The sequence below is a fragment of the Xylocopa sonorina genome, chromosome 3 (genome assembly GCF_050948175.1).
Source record: "Xylocopa sonorina isolate GNS202 chromosome 3, iyXylSono1_principal, whole genome shotgun sequence".
In the NCBI taxonomy this organism is placed as follows: domain Eukaryota; kingdom Metazoa; phylum Arthropoda; class Insecta; order Hymenoptera; family Apidae; genus Xylocopa; species Xylocopa sonorina.
Genome location: NC_135195.1, coordinates 8021703 through 8045981, shown reverse-complemented (window position 1 = coordinate 8045981; position 24279 = coordinate 8021703). Strand labels below are relative to the sequence as shown.

Genomic DNA, 24279 nt, shown 5'->3' with positions numbered 1-24279 from the left:
AAGAGTTCTTTCGAACAGAGATAGCCAGAGAATTGAATCGTACACCCAGTATGTTCGCGATTCGGATCTCCCTTTCGACAGAACGGTAGTTCGTACGTACAGAACCGTTTTAAACCCGAAATTATCCACTCGATTAAGCCCGGCCTGCGCGTTCAAGACTCGTTTACTTTTAAAGCTAGCTGCTCGTTAATCTCGTCGTTAACGCGCAGCCCCAATTCTCGTGCCACGTGCAATTAAGGCTGAATTTCTCCGGCGCGGGGCGACGTTCTTACGAATCGGCTCGTAAACGCTCGTAAGGAAAAAGCTCGACAACGATTTTACGGTGGGCAGGGCGGAGCTCTCGGATCGGTGAAATTGCGAGTCGCCCGATTGGAAAGAGGCGGCTGACAGGTTCGGCTCCGATGCGCTCGCTGGAGGAAAAAGTGAGCTTAGGCGATCGTGAACGCATTTCGATACTGCGAGCGTGTGGTGAACGAAAACACGACTATATCGTGCTTTCCTCGACGAGATCGATACGTAATCCGAATCAGATCGGAGCACGATTGAAATTCGCCTGGGAAAGGTTCATTCTGATTACCGATTTCGAACTTACTCCTTGCAACAGTGCTAACGATTACAAATTTGCATCATTGAGTACTATTTCGTCTTAAAAGCAGCTAAATATTATAGAAATCGAAGGAATAGATAAGGCTGGCAATGTTATACGAACATCGACAAAAATTACGATTAAAGTTACGTAAATCGAAGTCTCGCGATTCGTAGCGCGTTTCATTGCCGCGGAAAAAACGAATGCAGTAAACTCGGCGTTTTCCAAACATCGATAATACGTAAGCCAGAGCGTTTAACTGTGTTAGTTCTTATTCCTTGCTCAGCGCCTAGTAAACGTTCTCGTTTCTTCCAGACCGTCGCGATGTTTTGCTCCATTTTTTTCCAATTTACCGGACTTTTAGTATTATTGTTGTTGCTGTTCCTTACGAATCCGCCTATAAAAAGTTTGCTAAGCATCGCTCGCTCTACGCTCTTTCTGCGATCATCGATGACGTTGTTATTACGATAGTACTCCCATTAATTTAACTCGTATACCGGGTGGGTACTGAAATTCACATTATCTCTCGATAACCCGCACTAACATCAATACTGGTAACGTTCAACTCGAACGAAGCACAATTTGTAGCGTATTTTCTATTAACTCTAGATATATCTTGGAGATTGTTGGATAATATGAAATATAAATTCGTTTCTAACGATCTGCGCGCGTAATACGTATCTCGACGCAGCGTTTTCATTCGCATTCACAGAACATATCAACCAAGACTGAACAAACGAGCATCTGAAATCGTAGCTCCAAAGTTTTTCCGCACTCACTTTGCGCGAAACAATCGGGTCCACCACCGGAAACACGTGCACGACGAAACACTCGAGCCACGAGTTTCGCCTCGAAAACGTTGAACTGCGTCCAGCTTACTTCCCATTTTAAGTCGTTGAACCGCAACGAAGAGAAGCGACTACTCGTCCCAGCCAGACACCGGCATTCCTACCGTATCTCCCACACCTAATCACGAATCCTCAGCGTCGAACAAAACGCGAGCCCCGCTTCGAGAGAAGAAGATGAAGAAGACGAAGAAGAAGAAGAAGAGGAGGAGGAAGAAAAAGAAGAAGAACTCACCGCAAACCTCAAACGTCGGACGGTACTATGCCCTCCGTGAAACAGAAGCGAGGATATCTCTTCTCACGACCGAGACGAGACGAGACGAGACGAGACACACTCCCGGCGGTTTCTGGATCAACGTTACGATCGTCGCGCGCGATTCCTCGATCGACGTCGATTCGAAACGGCACGCGCGGCGTCTCGCTGGGGCAAAAATCGCGCTCTGGGAAAATATCTACACGGCGGTATCAAAGGAGGCAGCGTGCTGGTTTCGAGGAGGCGCGCGGACAAGGCCCCATGTTCCTCGGTTCTGTTGCAGGGGCGCACTGGGGAACGGCTCTCGCGGTACAGACCGCCACGACAGAACGAACAAAACTGGCACGAGTCGGGCCACGAGAAAGAGCGACGGGCCTCGCCGGCTCTCGGAGAGGAAAGGTGGCCAATTAGCCGTTACTCGGCGCACATGCCTTAACCAACTATCCGGCGCAGCTGCAGCGCCGCTGCACGCTTCTCGGGAATCGCATTCATAAACGCGCACGATGCGTCGCGCCGCCGCGCGTCGTTGCCCTTCCAGAAGATTCATCTCTCTTTTTCTACGTTTTCTCATCCCTTTGCTCCCGAGTTCTGCCTCTTCACGCGTCGGACTTTCGTCTGGTTATCTCGTTTGGTTGTTCCGTTTGTCTGCGCGGGGTTCTCAGGATGTTCCTTGCATGGGATTCCGCGGATAGTTCAACTATCAGAACGATAGAGTGGTTTTTTTATTTAATTATTGGTCAAAGAACTTGTGTGGGAGTGGAAAATGCGCTGAATATTTTTTTTTTTTTTTGGTCTGGAGTATATATATGTCTGTGAGAGATTGTTTGAGAAGTTAGAAATTTGTAGAATGCTAAAAGTGAAACGCGTATAGTAACTGAGAAAAGTATGGCCGCACTGCGAACCGTTTACTTTCGTTGCAAATATCTTTTCTCGAGCAAGGCCAAGTTATATAAAATTTGCTTATTATAATGCAATAAGTATCTGATTTTCTGTCGAAATTCGTTCAATGTTGCTCGTAGAAATCGGTTGTTGGTTTACAAAGGCCGTCGAAGATTTCTTACGCTTTTAATTCGAAATCGTTACGATTCTTTCATTCCGGAAGAATAACAATTATTCTATGTATTTTGCGTCCGACACGTAATAGACATTAAAAGTTCTTACAGTTCGAAGGTAAACGAAGCGTGCAATTTAAAAAAACCGGGCACGGTTACAACTGCGCGGTTATGTATTTGGAATGAGGAAAATATTGCGAATACTTAAGCAAAGTAATATTTTATGTAACATGAAGTAATTTTCATTCATACGAATGTTAAGTGAGGAAAATTTACATTTAATCGATATGAAAAATTACTATCCCTATAGCATAATCGATTAATACAAATTAATCAAATGTATGAATTACTTTAATTCAATTGAAAATATAATCGAGAACTGTAAATTCGCGTAATCAGAGCAAACAGAAGAATATCGTGCGCAAGACTCACTGCTGACCGTGCGATCGGGAATTCTCCTGTTAAAAACCAGACTTCTTTAATTATTTTCCATTACGCCAAATTCCGCTTTCACTTGTTTCAATCGTGCTTATCTTTACCGACACGCCTAACAGTCGAATGCCTTCTCTCTGTTGCTTCCAACACCGGTCAAAATTCTTCACGAGGCTAGAAGAAACTAACCGACCGATCGGTATCTTGGACTTTACGACCAGAAATGAATATACGAGCTTAACCGCGAGAGCATCCTCTGGTAAACTCCACTGCAACTCATCCACCCTGTCGCGGCAGAGAAGAAAAGAAACCCAGCGATGAATTCCACTAAATTATACAGCACAGAGAGAAACACCGCGAGAAGATATACATACGTATGTATTACGAGGAAAAGCGCAGCGACGCGATGGCCGAGAGAGATTTTATCGAAATGCATCCTGTACGGTTCATCTGGTAGATTTGATTGCGTTTCTTCTCCCTCTCCACAGTCAGAATTTATATCCTCCACTCTAAAGATAATTCATCTCCTAACATTGTATCGAGTCGAGCATCGATCAGAACAAACACCATCGCAGCCGCAAAACGATCGGATTATCCTGCGCAGCGAAGAAACTCGAGAACGCATTCGATATTGATTTAAACTAGATTGATAAAGGCGTAAAAAGGAAATAAATGCACAACGTGGCGACGCAAGAACCCGTCTGGCCCGAACGGAATTATTAAAACGTAAAACTGTCACGACGAGGAGAAGAAACCGGGCAATGAGTTCCACTAAATTACACGTAATCCAGAGCGAAGCACCACGGAGGAATAAAGACGGGGGGGGGGAACGAGACAGCGAGACGTCCACGAGAGACATGAAAAAACTGAGAGACGATTTTATCGGAACGCATCCAGCGCGCGGTTTCTTCCGCTTTCGCGACAAGGCGTAAGTACGGTGCGCGCCGCGGAAAGCAGCGTAATAATTGGAGAACGAAGATGTACGGCCGAGCGAGTACCGCTATTCCGGCTGACCGGAATCACTGCTCTGGAACAGCACGGTATTCCTCTCCCTCTTTCTTTCCTTCACTCCTCATGGTATATCAACGTGCTCGCGACGAAACACGTGCGACTTGGTACACACATTTATGTGCACATAACACCTGCTCGATAACACTTTTTCCGTTGAACGTACCTGTATTTACGCGCGTCCCTGTCGATTTGCGAGAATCGGGCTTGCCTCGATCGCGGACCATTAATTACTCTAATCGCACACTTTGGCTATCGAAAACACGTTTTACGACAGGGTGGATGATAAACAGCGCGAATTCCGACGACGTAATGGCGCTCCCAAGCGTAATACGTCCATTTTATGGCCTTCACGGGCTCGAAGGTCCATGCGAATTGAATGGTTTACGGTTCGACTTACGGTTATGATTCCTTCGTTATTTGTCACGTTCAGTGGTACCGTAAGACAATTTCATAGGTCGTTAAAGGGGCTTTAGGGTTGCGGTGGTAGCCATCGTCGAGGTACGGAGGGGTAGATAGGTAGTGCAATTATGTATTTTGGGATCGGATTATAGGCGAATATTGACTACCTGCTTAGGAACTTCCTTCGTTTTTGAGAATCTGGTAATCTAATACAAAGTAATCCGTATTATAGACAACATAGCGACTTGAAACGTGACTCATCTTCAATAGTTGCTGGTACCAAGGAAAACCAATGAAAAAAACAGTTTTAAGGGAAAGCAGTATACCGAGAGGGATATCATAAATTGGTCGGTATTTACGAAATAGCGTTACTCAGAGTACAGTTGGAGAATTTAATTGAAACCTCGAAACAATTCGATGGTCACGGCGCACGCACTCCAACGTCGAACTTACTTTTCCTCGCGTTCGTACACAAAAGCCCCTCGTTATTATGCCAGCTGGACTCCCACTATAGCGTTTAAGATACGCAAGAATAAAACCGCGAACAAACGAACGGTTTTCCATTCCGCGCGCGTACTTTTCCTTATCCGCGCATGATTTATAGGCGAATTTAATTTACTAACGGCACGTGACCATTATTCACCGCAGCGTACGGTCGCGTAACAAGCGGTACTCCGCGGCGTGAAGAACACTGAAACGCAAAATGGCCAGTTACGAAGAGGACAATGGAAGCCTTACGAGGTACCAACAAGAAAGGAAAAGGTCGCCGGGAAAAGATGTTGACCACCCTTTGCTCGCTTCCCTTTGAACTCCCTGCCATAGTCGCCAGTCAATAATTTTCCTGCTGCAATTCAGGTGTTTGGTGAATCCACCCTTTTGTCGCGAGCTGTAGGTACATACCCATTCGATGGTATGGAAATGTTGTTGGGTCAGCTGAACAAATGTTCTTCCGAGCATAACCTGCAATAGTGCGGTTATATTTAAAAGTTAAATTCAGGATTATAAGTTTATCCGTTTCTGAGAGGTACCATTTCTTAAGAAAACGTCCACGAATTCTGAAATAGAAATGTTTACGACGCGTCTATTTTAAGTGAACAATTACCAGCGTAAAAGTGTTCCAGGAATCACGTGAAACGATACGATAAAATTAAAACTAATTTTCCCATATTCGGCGCGAGGAACATTCTGTTAATTACAGAATTCTCCCTGAGAACTCAATTTACAAGATTTTTAGATCCAGTATTAAATACACTTAAATGCGAACGACAAACGCGACACGAATAAAGAACGCCACGTGCACTCGAACGACTCCATCGGCGAGTAAAGTATCGATCGAACGACCGTCTAAGAGGACGAAAAATTATCTAAATGAGGTCCAGCTCAGGTTCAACAGGAATTACAGCAGGTTTTCACCGGGCCCCGAAAAAAAATCGGGAGAATGTCGAAGGCCTTGTTAACAGGATCTACGCAGATTCATTTCTGCCGTATCGTTTTCAACCTTCGACTACAATGTCCCTGCGAACGTTTCTCACCGCGTGCATCGTAAATTTCCCGCCGTCTAATCGTCTAAACGTACACCGCGACTGAAATCCATCACCGTTTATATTTAGTGAAAGTATCCCTCGCGCAGCAACGTTTCTTCACCCGACGATGCCACGCGCATTTACAGATCGGTACGCATGTCTGCTTGAAGATAAGGGGCGCAACATTGTTCGTCAGGGTTAATGAAGTATACGCGTGAAAGATAAGATCGCCGGCCAAGAATGTAGCAATTAAACGAAGACCGTGCAAAAGCGTTTTGGGGCGGGAAACGAATGTCGACCGCGCGGCAGAACATGGAGGACCGTCCCAGAGAGAGAGACTTGCATGACCGCAAGCAATAGGCGTGACCCTCCGCAATGGAAATGAAATATTGAACTCGAGCAAGCTGTGTACATATACGTACGTGTACACGGCATCGTAAGAGTGACGCAATACGTTCCATGACCACTACAATGCCGTGGCCGATCGATAATCCGGCACTGAAACTCGGCAATTCGGAATTGGACGAAGCCACGCGCTTCGAAGGGGAGGAATAATGGCGGCCGCAAATATTTTCCTCGCATCGTGGCACCGCGAGATATTTTATGAGGGAGGGAGCTACGTGCTCGCTTTCGTTTCGAATTTAGTCGAATTTAAATTCAGACGGGATCGTATTAACTTTTCTTCCGAATAAGCGGAAGAACGTTCGCGTTTAAACACGTTTCTATGAGCCACGTCCGTGCAAACCTCGAGCGTCGTGAAAAACGAATTGGTTTTAGATGTGTAGAAAGCGCAAGGATCGTTCGCATGCAAATATAGACATAAGTAACGGTGGTGGTGGTGGTACGGTAAACATTACAGTAGAAAAAAAAAGTACTTAAATGTTAAAGGTGTGCCTGCTTCTGGTGCTACCGGAATAGAACGTATTATGTGTGCACAAATTCTTAAGCTGACATAAAGTACACTTAACTTGAAGAGCTCGCGCGCGTTTAAATTCGATAATCCTCGTGCGCAATTTGTACACATATAAAATGAATTTCTTTCTCTGAATTTTTCATCGTACACACTTGAGGATTACGTGTCTGCGTTCCGTTCAAAATGAATAATTTATAACAGTATAATCGCTACACGTAATTCAGAAAGTAACTAATACTACCACGACGCGATACTCGTCAACAAAATAGTGTAAAATTCACTTGTTTCACAATCGTTCGAACCGCAAATCGCGTGCAGGGTTGATAATGCAAGTGTTGCATAATTCCGGTCGGAAGAACGCGGCACGGAATTATCGTCGCCCGTTCAAGGTCGACCGTACGCACTGTACATGTACGTGGCGTTGCAATCTGCATCACAATGTCATTCATTATCAGTCAGAGCACGGAGGAAGACGCGCGATAACCGTTCGCCACTGTTACCGGCCAGCGCGAGCCGCTTTTCCGCGTCAAACTCGAGGGGCACGTCGATTCTCGGGAAAAAAGGCGGTCACGTGAGTCGTCGATGGAAGTCGATCGATCTGCAGAATTGTGACAGTGCCTCGGCACGAAACCGTGTGCCGTATGAATCGACGAGAATTCGTTCGGAATGATTTGACAATGGAACTGTCGATTCACTGTAATGATTTCCTCGACTTTTTCAAATTACACATTTCTATCGAATAATCCGTGCCCCTATTCAAACTCACATTCCGCTCCATTCAGTTTAGAATATTATCGATTCATTTATGCATTGCGCCGCGGCTTGGCTAGGACTCCTTCATGAATGTCAGGGGTATAAAGGAGTGGACAAATGAAGTCGAAGAATGCGATTTAAAGGACAGCTATTAGGGGTAGGTCGTGACCTGCATTTCTCGTCAGTTTTCTATTTTAAAATAGGACGTGAGAGAGATAGAAAGAGGAAAAGAGAGATCGAGAAAAGTGATCGAATAAAAATATTAATAAAAGGCAAGTCCAACAGCTGGTAGCTCCATCGTTTCATATGGCGACAGGTTTCTGAAACCTTCGAATACAAGTTGCAGTCACTATTTTACGACCAATAAAAAGAATCAGTTATATTTCATTCAGTATAACAACAACATTGCAACCTACAAATATATTTAACCCTTTGCACTCGAGGCCTTTTTCGCTCGCGCGAACCAGCAACTCGAGGCGATTTCGGCCAAACTGGGCGAACACATTACAAGTAATTGAAAAACATTTATAAGCAAACAAACGTATATAAATAATAAAATTTCACTAGTTTATTCATTTATATGTCGAAAACAAGAAATTTTAGTAAGTATTACAAAATTTTAATGAATATTACACTCTGTAATTAGTTTTGGTGTGATATTTTGTGAAACAATATCCAAGATGCATCCTAGGTTTGTCAGGACACGTATCACAGTAATACGGAGTTTCCCGCCTACCTCCAGGCGTGTTGCGGTCAGAAAAAACCTTACAGTCCCTTTTTGGCTCTTTTAGTATTACGTGGAGCTTCCCGTTTAATCAGATTTCATCGAAATGCGACGTAGACGCTTGCTCTCGTTGCTGGCGATACGACCCTCTTAGTTGTTCGACAAGTGTTTTCAAAAATCGTAGATGGCTCAGTGGCTTTTCTCCTTTTTTGTTTTTTTCTAGTTTATACAAAATATATGAATTCCGTCGTCTTACACCTCTTACTATATCACTATCTTCACCACTGGATTCTTTCGCTTCGCGGCGTAATCCGCCGGAAGTCGATGTAAGTTCACCATCCCAAGCGGCAAAATCGAATTCGTCCGAACTCCAGTTGATCTGATCATCCTCCATATTTTTAGGGTTCAAATACTTTTTAGATACTATATTTACTGCCAAGACTGTTTCAAACGAATGCTACGCTGAGACTAACTAAATTGAGCTAAGATTAGGCTACAATGTAAGCAGAGCCTAGTCCACGAAAGTACTTCCGAGAAAACCATCTTATCGCATATTGTAAATAAGGAAATCCAGTTACAAAAGACCATAGCGTCGTAGCAGCGTAGTCCGATTTAAAGTTTAAAAAACACTCGGGCGCCGCAGCAGCGTGGTTCGAGTTTTCACTTCGAATCGGCCGGGCGCCGTATCGGCGCCGCTCGAGTTGCCACCTCGAAACGGCCGGGCGCCGTATCGGCGCCGCTCGAGTGCAAAGGGTTAACATATACATATTATGATCCAAGATAACAAGAATAATCGTAAAAGGCACAAAAGTTGGTCGTTTCCTTGAGATATGAAGAGACACAGCATTTGCGTCCTTATTTATTACGGTGACAGACCATCCCCGATGCATCTTCGTGCAATTATTCGTTGCAACTGGACACAATCACGGAATGGTCTCGCATGGATCGCACGCGCGCCTCTCGAGGATGGCGCTATCAAGATCACCGCGTTCAACTTCCGGCGTCCGCATCATTACGTGCATACCGCAATTTGATCGTCGAGGTCGTTGCCAATGGCAGAAGGTGGAACAACATTGATGACAGAAAAAAAGAGAGGAAAACTAGTGGAAGATCGGTGAGACATCGGAGGATCCGCTGCAACTCACACGGGAATGGCTGACGCGGTTATGCAATCGGTCAGGACTGTAATATCTAGATAGAATAAATTAGGAGGAAGATTGATTTACGGTTCCAGACGAAGCGAGCAACAAAGAAATATGATCGATCGGGGTATGCGAAACTCTTGTTCTCCATTTTTTCTCCTTCTTACCCGTGTGGGTACGTCGTGAACTTAGCGGACACATTCGGTAAAGCGCTGACGAGGCAACGTGACACGTAAATTATATAATTTTGTATAAGTACTTCCTTCTCGATTTATCTCGATACATAAGCATTGCTCGTAAAAGATGGCTGGCAGGATCTACGCGACATAGAATTCTAAAAGTAGAAGCTGAAAAAGAAATTACTTTATTAGATGCCGTTTAAAGAAACGATGGAACGATGTTAGCTTCGCGTGCTGAACGCGAAGAAATCAACGAGTTCTCAGCGATCGGATGAATTTATCGAGTACAAAAAGAGCGGCGCGCATCAATGCCTTCGAGGCATCGATTCAACAAGAATCTCCTGCTTAATTATATGTTTGGTAAAGTGATTAATTTACGAGGCTCCCACGGGCCGATCGTCTGCATTGATACATACTCAAACGATGATCCTAAAAGTAATCGTGATTTCATTGAGACACGTGACAGCTTTAAGCGCTTTATTAAATTCCAAAATATTTGCTAGATGAAATAAACTTAATTTTGAATGAAACCAATACTAATCCAATCTAATCTAAAGCTTCTGTTATAATCTGAATTAATTAATTACACGTAATAGGTATTTGTCAATGCGATTAAACTTTGTTTCGTGTCGTGTATAAAATTATTCTGAATTTTATACGCTACATACAAGTCGCATTACTCAGCAAACATATTCCCAAACATAATTGTAACTATATATACATAGTTACAAAAATCGATATCGAGAGTATGTTGGATTTCAAAACCGTGTCCGATCAGAAAGATCAATTCTGTTCATTCGATCTTTACCCTTGATACCTATTGCATAATGCCGATCTGACAACATTTCCTTCGCGCATTCTATTTATATCCATCACCGTAGGGAAGTTTCGTAACGCGAAAAGTTTCCTGCCGAGGTGCACCGGCAAAAAGAAATTTCTCTCGCAACAGCCACTCGTAACGCTGCGGAATTCCCTTAACGACACCGTTTACGCGAGAGCTATCCTTTCAAACGACCCTCCCTCCCCGTCATGCAAGAAATTGTTGGTTCTCCTCGCGACCTCGGAGCCTCTTCTTTCCGCGGGTCCTCATTCAAATTTCTCTTTCATCCGCGCGCCACCGTGCAAATGGGCTACTGACGCAACCAGGAACGCGCCACCGGCACCGCGTAATGACCGATAATTAGTCAGCCGATTGCGTAACCCGCCATTGTCAGATAATACCCACCGACGAGCCGTGCGCGGACGAAGATTACGTCCCGCGAAATCGCGACACGGAAGAGATGATTCAAACGTTTTTGAAACGCGAAGACGCGTACGTCGACGGGGCATGAATGCAAGGTGAAACGCGTGACAGAACGATTCTGCACGGAGTCGTGTAATGGCGCGTGATTTTTCAGCCATTTCCTTGAAGCTCAGCTTCTTCCTTCAGATTTACGTGCCTCTTCGCTACGTTCTTTTATTAGTAGTAATATACGTGGTATCTTCGAAGGAAGGATACCTGCTTTCTTTCGTGGTTCAGACTTAGCCTGGCTTCGAGATTCAACCCGTTTTCGAGACTGTTAGATTATTCTTTGAACGCGAAGAAGAAGGAATTGTTAAGAGGAAATCTCAGTCAATACGGATAAATGTGCACGGCTTCAATTCGCTATCAGTTTTTTCGTCACTTCAAGTCGCTAATTAAAAAGCGTGACACAGAATTAATTTCTTTCATATCTTTTTTCGCTCGCTCGGTTGCATTTTCTTCTAGATCTCAAGAGAGAGATACCCTTTAGATCAAATGTCAAGGCGGTCAGCATTGAACGAATCTTTCAGCCGCGTTAGTGCAGGTAATAATTCTTAGAACATTGTTTTGTACCGTCACTTGTAACCTATTTGTACTCCACGGAAAAAGAGCTATCCAGAAGATAGAAGAGGTCTCATATTTACGTGTAAATAATTTATGCAAACCTAGCACGCGGATCATGCAAATCCCTGAAGGAGGAAAACGTTGAATTACTTACGATTGATGTGTCGAATTTAGCGTCTCTGTTTTTTTTTCACGTTAACGCAGCCCATGATTTTTAATTCGAAAGATTTTATTGCTGAATCGCCACTCGAAGGAACGGGAACATATCTAGAAGATTTCGAAGAAACCTTTTTTGCCGGAATGCTCGAGGAGGTCTGACGGCCTACTCCGAAATAAAAGTTTGAATTGTGATAAGATTAGAGCTCGAAACGTAAATCCCAGGGACTGTCGTCACGCGATAGATGAAGTAACATTTTTTCCTGTTAAGTAAGAAATTATTCGCTGTTGTTCGTTCGCCAGTTAGAAAACGATCGAAGTAACTTGTACGACTTTCCTGGTTGGACCGTGCACGAACGACGATATGTAAAAGTTTTATAGCCTTAAGAACGATCAAATCGTTGGAATAGAGTGGCATATCTCGAATTGACCTATTTTTTCAATTAACATTATTTAAATGAATTGTATTTATGGATAATCGTATATATATTTATATTCATATTGCAATAATTGGATAAGCAAATATTTTTAGGCGATGGTAAACCTCACACTGTACAAACATATGCCGCCACTTTAAAAAGGGAGAGGAGAAACGATCGAAATGAAGTCGACGAGCAGTTCTTGCGCGTTTGCGAAAACTTCTAAACTGCGTACGCATCGAACGTGCAAATATCATGAACGCTAAGGCGATTGTTTACATAATAAGCTCATATTGAAGTATTACGTGTCAGTAAAGCGAAAGATATCGCGCACGGAGCACGATTCACATGGGAACGCAGAAACGCGTGACGAAACCGTCGCACTTTACGCTTTAAGACGGCGTTTTTGGGTCAAGTGAAACAGTTAAATGGTCGGTAGCTTGTTTTTGACCTGAGCAAACGCAGGTATCTTTGTGTCTCACTGAAAAAACCAGGCTAACGAAACAGAACGTTCAGACTTTCTACCTTGTCCCAGCAAACGAATCTTCAAGTTCATAACGTAGGGAGATTATACGAGAAAAAAAGTGGAATACATTAATTTTCTGCGAATTATTCAAATCAGTGTAACCTGACAAATTACTTTCAACATTATTTCAACACAAATTCTGTGCAAAATCGATATTTATTAATACGTTTCTTCTCACTGAGTTAGAAATATTAGTGTTTGATCACTTCTAAAAATTTCTCCTTCACGGTTAGACCATTCGATAAAAAAGGTTTTATTTCTACAAAAAGTTCCCCACCTTTTACGCAAACTTAAGTGAAATACTGTGCATAACAATAGCAAACATAGAAAAGAATTAAATATTTAAAATAAAGTAGAATAGATTTTCGCTTTGATGCATACCATGCTGAATATTGGAGCATGGATCGTGTCATAGTGCATTTGAAACAAAGAATCTTTTGATATACTACCATAGCACCTGTTATATTCCACAAGAAGGGTGGTATTCTTCTACGGAAGGGTGACGTTCCCACGTTTCCTCTATCGTGGTGAAAGAACGTCTAACTCTCCCTCGCACTCGCAGGTGTCAGACTTGGTGCGAGTCCCATATGCATGTTATCACAGTGAGAAATGTCACTGCTCAACGTTGGTGTTCTGTTAACACTCTTTTTTGTGACTCGTCACTTTTTTTCGAGAAGGGCCCATGGCGTGCGAATGTCACGTCACGCACAGTGGAACAGAACATTCCTACGACGCGTTCGTTCACGTGAACCTTGTCCAAAGGATCGAGTAAGTGGTCGGCCAGCGTTTAAGCGTGGAATTTCAAACAACCTGATGAATTCTTGGTCACCGAAAGAATTGTAAGAGGAGACCATTGTATGTACGAGCCTCGCGATGCGAGGACGACTTCCTTCGACTGCTCTGAGGCAAGTTAGAAGCAGTGTGATAATGGAGGTACGTTCTAATGATAATTAACCTTGTCAGTCTTGAAGACTGATTGTCCTTACGCAACCCTTCTCGCTGTACTAAATTCTCGAAGCTATGTTCTTTTAATGAAGGCGGCTGATTTACAGTTTTATCTGTTCTATCTGAAGCGCGTTATTTTAACATATCAAATTATATTTCCATCATTAATAGACTTACGACTTTTGAAAGGAAACCGATCGATTGATCAAAGTATTCGAAGATAAATAAACTGGCAAAGTCTTGGACGTATTCTTACCCTTTTTCCACAAAGATAAGTTTAATCGATCGAGTGACCGATTGCCACGATATTTCTATTTATAAACTTCCTTCTGGCGTGGGCTAGATATTGATATCTGCCACTAGCTGCCTCCCTGCTGCTGAACTTATCGAAGGTTCGACGATTCTTATTTTTCTAACGTATCCCTTTCGACCCCATCGTGATAACGCGAGAATATACAAGGGTGTGGTTCCAGCTCGTAGCCGCTTGCTCGATAACGCTAATTGTCAACGTGTATCAGCGTTATCTCTGTAGGACGTGAACGATTATGGGGATATAATTGCGATCTTTCGTCGTGGAATTGGGGCCAGCGAGCAGGAAATTGAGATTACGAGGAAACACCGGCGACGAAAGAGTACAGTTTTACAGAATCTCTCTCCGAACGATGGAGCACTTCCACGAATCGTAAAGCGTATAATTTCGAGATTTTTAAGTAGGGGATTCGTTCTTTTCCATGGAATATTCATCGCGAGAGGATAGTGTCCCGTTAAGAATCTGGTTCCTCCTATTAAAGTTAATTCGTATTCGGGAATTCCGAACGGAAAATTAAGCTTGAGCCGCCAGGGATCGTGCCTCTCGCGTATAAACGCGAAGGACGCGATCTTCGATTAAGCCAGAGTAGCAACCCCTGATTATTCGCGCTACTTAATCGTACGTGCAATATCAACGATACTTGTAGAACTTTCTACTGCATCGTGCGGTATTCCCCTAAATCAAATGTTTGTTTAAAACTTTCCGAAATAGAAATTAAGATTTGTGAGGTAGAAATTGGAGAGTAAAATTTCGCTTCTATCCTAAAAACTCGATGGCTCAGCTTGTGAGTCAGTATAACTCGACGAATGCAATTAACAGTTAATTATCGCCGCGAATGCAGGTCGATTACTCGCGAGCGAGATAAATATTATTAACTAACAGGAGGGAGATTTCATGGTTCATAAATTCCGCGTGGTTCTCCCTCGCAAAATGCCGATTAATTAGGGTAAACGATTTAAGAGGATCGATACCGCGAACCGAGAACGATGAATAAGTAATAGAAAGGGAACCGCGTGCGCGCGTGATATGCAACTCCACCATTCCCATGCTCGTGCCTTTCTCCTCGGGAGATTGCTGTTGAATATGAGATGCGGCAATAGTAATAAACGTACCAGCGGCTATCAATAAGCTTATTGTTCGCGTGTCAAGAACGTAAGAACGTTTTCTCAGTCAGAATGTATCGAGCGGGCATTTTGGCCATTTTATTTGCTTACATGCTCGATAACATGCATCGTGGGAAAGCGATATTATTTGCGACTACGGGAAATTTGTAATGGAATTAGCTTTAGAAACATAGACAATAAACGCAAATAGAAACGTAGAAATATTCGAACAGCCTACAAATACGATGTTCTGCGTACTGCATGTCTCAAATCTGAGAGGGTTAAACGCTTCAATGGCAGTAAGTCAACCTGACGAGGGTACAAGTTTGCAAATCCCCTAAATGTCCCTGAGAATGAAAGGTAGGGAGGTAAAAACGATTACGATTCACCCGCGGTGTACGAAATTGAATCTCGAGGTGGCGCGCAAAGAGGGTGAAATAGGGGAAGAAAACAAGTCGTTTGCGGACGGACTGTGATCGTCGACGTAAAGCATAGCGCTCCCCAAGGTCTCGAAAAGTAGGTGATTCGACGTAAGAATCCACGCTCGATACAAAAGGAACGGACGCGCGCGGCCACTGAGCCAAGAAGATAATGGGCTCGTAACGAACCTCCAACTACGCCCCCAGTTCCTGATCCGATGCTGTAAATCTTTCGATTTCGTCGCGTAACGCTCTACTAACAAAAAACGACCTTTCCTTTTTATTGCTCCTTTTACTTCCCCGCTCTTTCCCGACGTTACGTCTGCGTCTAGTAACCGTACGAGTATCTACAGCCGGATATATCCCGAGAAATTGAGCGGGAATCCGAAAAAGAAGAAAAGAATGGAACACGCTGACAGTACACGTGGCTGTTCGTCAAAACGCGCCGCGCTGGTGAAAGTACCGGATACATTCGGAAAAAAGAATAGAAATTGTGAAATACGTTGGTCGAGCTCAGTGAGCGAGCGTACGATCTTATCCTCTTTAGACTGATCTAAAAAGTATTCGAAAATGACGCGCGCGTAAAGTGCTTCGAATGCGTCCTCGCAAAAATTCCGTTGAATCGCAACCCTCGTTGCATTAACGAGTCGTTCGGCTAAGAATATTAAAAGGGGAAGCGAACCGGTACAAAACGGCAAAATGTTTCCACGCACAGTATCCGATTGTTTCGGCCGGATAAAAATCGCCCGATGGTACTCACGGCCACGGTTTAATCTTGCAACCGGGCTCAGTGAAAGGGTTACAAAACTCTCGATGCGAAGATCCCCGACACAAAAGAGTTATTGTTCCGCTCGACGTGTTTCTCCGAATAACATCCCCGCGCATGGGATAACTCGTCGTGCATAGTTTTGCGCATTCTCGGTCAGAAATATCCTTTAGCCGGTGAATAATCTCGCCGCGGCAAAGATCCCGGCCGCGCGACGCATGAAAGGCCCTTTCAGAGCGAAATAATAATTATCCGTCAGTCAGCTCGCTACGTTTCCTCGTGGCAGCGTCGGGACGGGTCGATCCGGCCGGGGTATTAAAAAGTTTCACGCGGCGCGGCTCGCGTGGGCGGCGTTCGCCTTCGCGATAATTGCGTTCCACGAGGGCACCCAAAGACAACGATTTGAATTCATCCGAGGGAAATTAAGATTTCCCGGCCCCCAGGTCCGACGCGGGTGCCCAGCCTTGGTGCGCCACATCTTGCTTTAATGAAGACGCATCGAAGCTTTTTTGTAATTTCACGCCGCCAATTATGGAGGCTTAACGCGAAGAAAATCGCTATCGGAACGGCTGGGAACGCAACAGCCGAAGAAATAATCGATCTTCTTGACGTTAACCCCTGCGCTTCCTCTGGGCCAGGTAAATTGACTTCGAGAAACCTTGATAATTACGTAAATTAGCGGTTACACGTTTTTAATCGAGGCGACTAGCAATTACGCCTGGAAGAATTGATATTAGGAAAGAGAAGAAATCGCTAAAATCGCCGGAACTGTACCGTAATGAACCTACCGTAACGAATTGCGTCAGGTGTACTTGTTCTCGAAGCTTTCATTCCTCAAGATTTGAATGGCGCTTTTAATTTTAAAAGGGGATCGTATAATGAGCTTTGAGGGACGAATAGAAGGCAGTCGTATGTAAAGTAACGCGGAACACAATATGGTAATAATTTAAAACGTGATGGTATCTTCAAAAGAAATAGGAATAGAACTTGTAGTAGGAATAGCGATATACATCGGATGTTCGTCGATAGAATAGGTATACTTTTCATGCAAATATCACGTGAAGTTATAGATATCATTCAATATTGAGAAAAAATTAATCGTTCGAGATTCAACTCTACATTTTCCAATATCGTTTACGGAGTTTCAATGCTACCGTCGATCTAGCCGACATAACTTCATCGAACATTCAACGTAAGCCACTGAAGCAGAGTAAGTCGTTCCCAGAGTAACGTAGCTTGTCGTGGCTGTGAATTCGCCGGCTGCTCCATCCCTTACAAGCTTAATCCTTTAGGGCGCAGTGACGTTCAGCGTAGGATTTTAATAAAATATACATAGTATATCAGTTACATAATTCATTTTGGAATAAAGCTAACGATAGGAAGAAGAATTTAAATAATTAGAAAAGTTTATTCAAACTATATCGTTAACGTGTGTTAAGTTAGATGCATGGTGTCACCCCATATACATTCCCTCGCGATGCAGCAACTTCTATAGCGTGGCCGCGAAACCACCGTGCACCAAAGGGTTAAGTGACAAGCAGACGAAAACAAGAGCGAAACAGAAAACAACGACGTCGTTCTACGCTCGTACACGCGTCGGTAAAACGAGAGACAAGGTCCGAAAAACGGAACGATCGTTTCCCCATACATAAACGACGGGATCGTAAATTCCAGCCGCGTGGCTGGTCCTGGCCGTGTCCGCGCCCGCCAACCCGATCGCGCGGGCCCTTAAGCCCGCGTTCAACTTTAGAACCGCTTTAAAATCCCAGCCGCGGAAAGACGCGGCCGGAAGTGAAATTAGAGAAAAACGTCGAGCGAAAGTCGTAGACGTCGGGGCGTATGGCGAAAGGGAGGCCGGCCAGCTATTTTCTCCGTTTCGTCTCTCCCTCGCCTGCCTCTTTTTATTCCCCTGTCTCTCCCTTCCGTCGATCCTCTTACCTCACGCTGTAGGACCTTCCCGGTTTCGAGGTCATTGCACCGCGACGGGTGGTTGCAACGGGGTGGCGGGCAGGCACGCCGGCGAATCGATTTTCCCACAACGACGTCGTGGCGCCCCGGGGAAGTACCCTTCACCGTTGTGTCCCCGTTTCGACGTGGCGATCGACGGGCCAGTCCCACCGACTGGTCTCCACAGCGACACGGCGACGACGACGCTTCTTGTTGGCACGTGACCACCGCACGTAAAAACTGGTAACGCTACGTACGGAAACGGAGCATCCTCGATAGGAGGCTGGGATCGATCGTCAACCCCCTGGCGCCAGCGCGCCCACTCGTCGCCGTAGGATCCTTCGAGAATCGCGAACGTGGATCGTTCAGTGGGGTAGAAGAGATATCTTGGGACGGGGTGCGGAGACCGTTGTTTGCGACGCGCGATCGTTACGTGCGATCGCTCTAGTGTTACGTGCGCCGATTACTTCTCGGGATTCTTACACTAGGAGAGCTTTCGAACTTCGCTGATAAACACTTTTCTTGAACCCTTGGTTACACGATCGACGAGAGTGAGTTGACGGTCTCTTGACAAGAGTCTCGTTGATAGAAATTCTCTTTTTATCATTTGAACTAGATATTATGTGTTGACGAGAATTTTGCTCGATGTATTTGAGGTAGAATTAGAATCGCCACTTAGTCCAAGCACGACGAGAATCACTTTACTGGTAACAATGCTTAAACAAATTGCGCGATACTTTGATGTCTCAAAAAAATTAAAGCGTAAGTTTCCACATCGGATATCAAGAATGATGGGTCGCGACGTCTAATCCGGTAATCCCGTGCACTGTTCTAATATTAGTCAACGCGGTCACCAACGTCGTTGATGTTCGCACTACGATCACGAGCCGATTGCTTCATCCAGACGTCGATAGTGATCGATAAGTGGCCGCGCAATGGCACGTCATCCGGTGTGGCACGATTTTTATGACGGCACTCACGATCAGCCACTGGTGGATTGCTGTTTAGCCGTCACGCGTATAAACAGATTCCACGAAAGTCCAATGTCACGGCTCGCCACGCGGTCGTGTCGCGATCGCGTACATTCGCGCGAGCAGTTATAGTTCAGCCGTGACACGGCCGCGAACACGTTTTCGAACACGGTACCGCTGCACTTCCGGCGCCGGGTGCCCTCACTTCCCTCTTCTTCCGGCGCCCTCGCGATCCTCTGCTCGTGGACTGCTTCTGGAACGATCGGATCGTTCTATTCGACGACTGCGATCTTCACTGATTCGCGTTCCACGATGGACTCTTACTATCTCTGCGATTTTGTTGCCTTTTTGTTATTATATTTGATATAATTTAGCTGGTTAGTTTTTCCAAATTTTCAAAAGAGAACACTAAATGAAAAATTGTAATATTTACTTTTGGAACGCCAATACAATTAAGCCGACGAAACTGCAGTGGTGGATTAATGGAATATTGAAAGAAGACCGAGATAAGATAAAATGTTCTTCACCTTAATGAGATATTTTCAGCTCGGTAAGGTTATCCGATACAAAGAACATCTGTTTATCCATTCGATAAAAATTATTTTGCGCATCGACGCGCATCATAGACCACAGGTGATCCACGCGGCGCGTAACGTCTCGAACAGTGTCCCACGATCCTTACCAGACGTTCCCAAGTCAACCCTTAACCGGACATCCACCACCGCACAATTCCCCCTCTTAATAATTTGATGGAATTAAATGAAAAAGAGAGTCAAAAACCATCGCTCGGAACGTGAACCATAAGCAACACCCCATTCGTCCCGCGAAACGTCCCCGTCAGTCCTTGACGCCTCTCTGACATAAACCCTCGGGGCACTGGTTACCTCGTCATGTTCACGGGAATCCTATCTGAACGTTTCTGCGTCACGACGCCGCACGCACGGCATCTCAAAGCGGAATGGAGCGTGCTCGAGCGTGGCCACCCCTCGGCGTGTACTCTCGTGGGGCGAAACGAGGGAAGACGCGTCGAAGGGCGATCCCGGGGAGAATCGTTTCGAGCGGGGCTGAACGTCGACGTGGCTGGAGGGAACGAGAGGCGTCGCGACGGTGTCTGCGGCAGCTGCAACCACCGGAGACTGTCGGCCACGTTTTCTTCTATCGACCGTATCGCACTGCGGCGACGAATAGCACTGGCGGTTTTACCTCGTGGCGCGCAGGTTTCATACGGACGCGCGCGCTCGCGCATTTACACACGTACACACCTTTTTGTCAGCACACGTACGCACAGGTGGCGGCCGTGGAATCGGGCCCTGTTTGATACCACGTAATCAAGCACGCTTGTTCCAGCTGCTTCTATTTTCATTCCGTTCGATATTCTTCTCTTTCTCGAAATTTTTTAGAATAATTACAGTAATCGAGTAATTTATAATATCCTTAATCATTTTATTTGCTCTATAGTTGTCGTGTAAATGATATGTTTTGCAATTCAGTCGCACACTTATCGATAGAAGGAAAATTAGTCGTGAGTAACAGGATGATATTGATACTATTATTGTTGTTAGACTATTGATCGAATGATGGATGCGGTTGAGATCCAAGCGGTATTACTTATTAGATGGTAATCGAGTTCTCCTTGAAATTCTTTGCCTATCTTGTTAATTACGAATTAAAATTTATGATAAACTTCTCTATTCATGTTCTCAGCCTCTTCCTCTGAGCGCAGGCCTCCTAACCCTTTACCCTCGGCGAACCTTACTTGCCGCTTCCGTTCGAACCTTAACGAACCCTAAATTAATATCCTCGTCATACATTTTGTATGGAGCGCAACGAAGGTCTAACGAAGCATTTAGAATCGAGGAAGAGGCCACGTATACGACGTAATTAGGCTATGATATAAATTTCTTGTTCTGTGCCGGTGGCAAACTGCACGCGATGGAAAACTATGCGGCTGTATGTCTGCGCGATCGTTATGAGAGCAATTAGCAAGCTTGCAAAATATTCGCAACCTGGCAGTCCGCCATTTTATCTCCACAATAAAGTGGCAGATAATTTCAAGGTCTACGTGGTATATTATATACGATCGGTAGAAACGTAATGGAGTAATGCCGACCCAATCACGAATTATGTAAAACGAAGCATAATTACGTTGAACATCTGTCATCGTGGAATTTTTTTAAACAGTCTCCGGAAAATATATATTCGACAGCGTCGTAGCATTGAAATACATGAAATCGGGTTTTTGAGAGTCGCGTATCTTTGGTCAGAAATTTTTCACCTCTCTTCTCGCATCTCCAAAGTCATCTCTGGTATGCGGTGTTCGCCGTTATAAATAGCGCGGTATCACCGATTCATTCGGAAACGATTAACCCTCGCTTAATCAAAACTAGCGTAACATCGGTTGAACGTTCGACAAAACGAGCCACAGAAATCACGCGACAGTCAAGATTTATAGTTCGCGCGAGGAGTCAAATTCTCGACGGCTGGACACTTAACGGTGCTTAATTACCCTTCACGCGTAACGAACCGCTGTCCCCATTTGCGACCGGGCAATTAGACTAACCAGCAACCAATTGATTTTCTCACTGATTATTTAATACACAAACGCGTACGCGTCGCCGTTAGGAATTTAAGAAATTCTCGCCATCGTTTCACCCGGCTTCGAAAGCAATTATTGAACATTGCGCACCTCGATATCCACTGCTGGCTGTGAAATTACCTCGCCGGTAATATCCACCATTTGCATCGTAAGAGGTTAAACTACCACGCTGACTAATTACCAACCCCGGTATCGACCGCGAAAGCAATAACGATTACCGTCAGATTTACGGTCCCATTCCAGTTAACATCCTATCGGGCAACCCTTTTATATCCACGAAGCAACGATCGAGAACGCAGTCGACACCTACGAGCCGCGAGCTTATTGCTATTAGGTGCTGATGGCTGTGACACTAAATGAATGCCACATTTATAACCACCCTTGAGTAGGAGCACACGGGAATCTGGCTGACCGCCACATAACTGTACGTTCAGCGAAAAGTGAGATATACGAGGAAGAGGTGCGAGGGTCAAACTGAATGGACCGTATGGTCACTTTCTGAAGAGAATAGAAGAGGCCATGTGGTTCGAGTTCCTGTTTCGTGATCGCTCCAATATCGAGCGAAGAGCTTGATACAACGATTCGCGAGGATTCATGGATACTACGTGTCTTCGAGAAAATTGGGGACGAACGGTGACAATCAAAGAATGACTGAAAAATCTTGACGAGAGAATTTGTTCGTCTTGCATCAACGAGATCAATGTAGAATTGGTATACGCGAAAAAAACAAATGCCAGTGGCACGGTGAATTATAACCATGATAAATTCGTCTCTCGGACATATTTCATTCCAAATAGGCTGAAAAGCCTATAGGTTTTTTGGTGGTCGACCACGGATCCTCCTTTCGAGCGCTGGAGCTGCCAAGTGACCTGGAAACAAGCCGCGGGGGGTAGAGTGATTTCGTGAAATATTGCACTGCTTTTGGGATTAGCGAACGAACACGCGAGGGTTGCGGATCGAAATCGTTGGCTCGGCGTCGAGTCACTGTACCTTTGCTTTCCCTTTTCGTTTAGCTTGATTTTTAGTATAAATGTCTAGTATAATATTTAATATAAATAGCATTGAAACGATATTTAATTACGAACCAAGCTAAGACAGATTTAATTCCATTGAAAGAACAATTTCAATTAAAATATCTTTTAGTTGACGTGAAATGTGATCCAAATAAAAACAAATGAGTGTGTTTCTTGTCAAGTTAACCCCTCGAGGTATTAATTATATGGGATCGTTAATAAAGTAGTCAGTGGAAAATTGTAAGCGTAGGCGCAGCAGCACGCAGAACAAGCGAAAGCACGAAATGTAACAGTTTTATGGCTGTTCTGCGTTCGAAGATGAAAGCAAACGGTGTAATAAACGAAATTTACTGTAGAAAGTATTAAGTGCAATTGCACCAGTATGTTCTCTGGAAACGTTAATCGTTGTCCGAGTGAAACGACGTGCATGAATCGTAGCCTTACTTCAACTATTTTAACGACTCGGTAATTCGCATCGGGACCGTGGAAGTGGAATCGTTAAGGGCGGTCTTCTTAATAACCGTTCCAGATTATTTGGTATGGCGCCAATTTGAGCATACCCAGGCCGAACTAAAACCGTGGCCGCGGAATGTCTGAAAATTACGCGTGAACATCCATTCAACACACGGGTGGAGTTCCTCCTTAGCTTGGGAACCTCTAACATTGTGAGTCTGAGGACATTTACAAGTTAAACGTGAGCTTTTTCCACCGAGTATCATTCTTTGACTTTTCATAAGAGTTTCCTTCCTTTTATCATTTTTTTGTAAATGGATCAATTTGACTTGCAAATTGGTAAATGTGATTCAGAAGAAGAGGAATCTGACTTGCAAAAGAGTGGATTCAAAGCGTCAACATTGTATACAGCTGTGAGAGCATAGTTTAATATCTTACAGAGGGTTTTATTAGTTTATAGTATTAGCTTTTCCAAGTCTATTCGAAGTTATATAAGGTTGAGTTAATTGAGTTACGGGTATGCTTAATTTTAGTGCAATATTTATCATTTTTTATCCACATTAGGAACAAATTTTTTGGTACAAGGTGTGATGTTTCAAGCGTATACATGTATATGTTTCTTGAAACATAGAGAAACAGACTAAACATGGAACGTAGCATTGCTTAAGAAAAACATCCCTTCCGAGGGTAGCGCAGGACTAAAGAAAATAAATTTCTTGAAATTAAATATTATCTTTGCATGGAATTGCTTTCTTCTCTTGAATGTTCTAAAGCCATAAAATTCGCCGTTAAAGATTCTTTAGACATAGACATATGTGAAACTCACGTCTCTCCGGCTTTTTGTGTGTGACACATTGGGAATTTCATCACTGACTACGTCATTAAGAGCTTATTAGCAAAACGTATTTATTGCAAATTACATTACAATGTCTGCGACAAGATTTATGTGCCGCAAGAAAGACAAACAATCACGTTAAAGGTTTAACAAAAGAAAGCC

At 44.2% G+C, this 24279-nt stretch overlaps 1 protein-coding gene across 4 annotated transcripts in view; it reads right to left on the bottom strand.

The window, feature by feature from the left end:
• Positions 1-24279, bottom strand: part of LOC143422078 (uncharacterized) — a 61078-nt gene that overhangs the window by 15393 nt on the left and 21406 nt on the right. The window contains exon 1 of one of the 4 annotated variants that reach the window (XM_076892456.1): positions 20105-20420. The exons of 1 other annotated variant lie outside the window; for it this stretch is intronic. In XM_076892456.1, the coding sequence (XP_076748571.1) occupies positions 20105-20112 (8 nt within the window). In that variant the 5' untranslated portion in view covers positions 20113-20420. Of the gene's footprint in view, positions 1-1666; positions 1752-18240; positions 18818-20104; positions 20421-24279 lie in introns of those variants that run through there. 2 more of the 4 variants (XM_076892458.1, XM_076892459.1) reach the window with 2 other exon arrangements.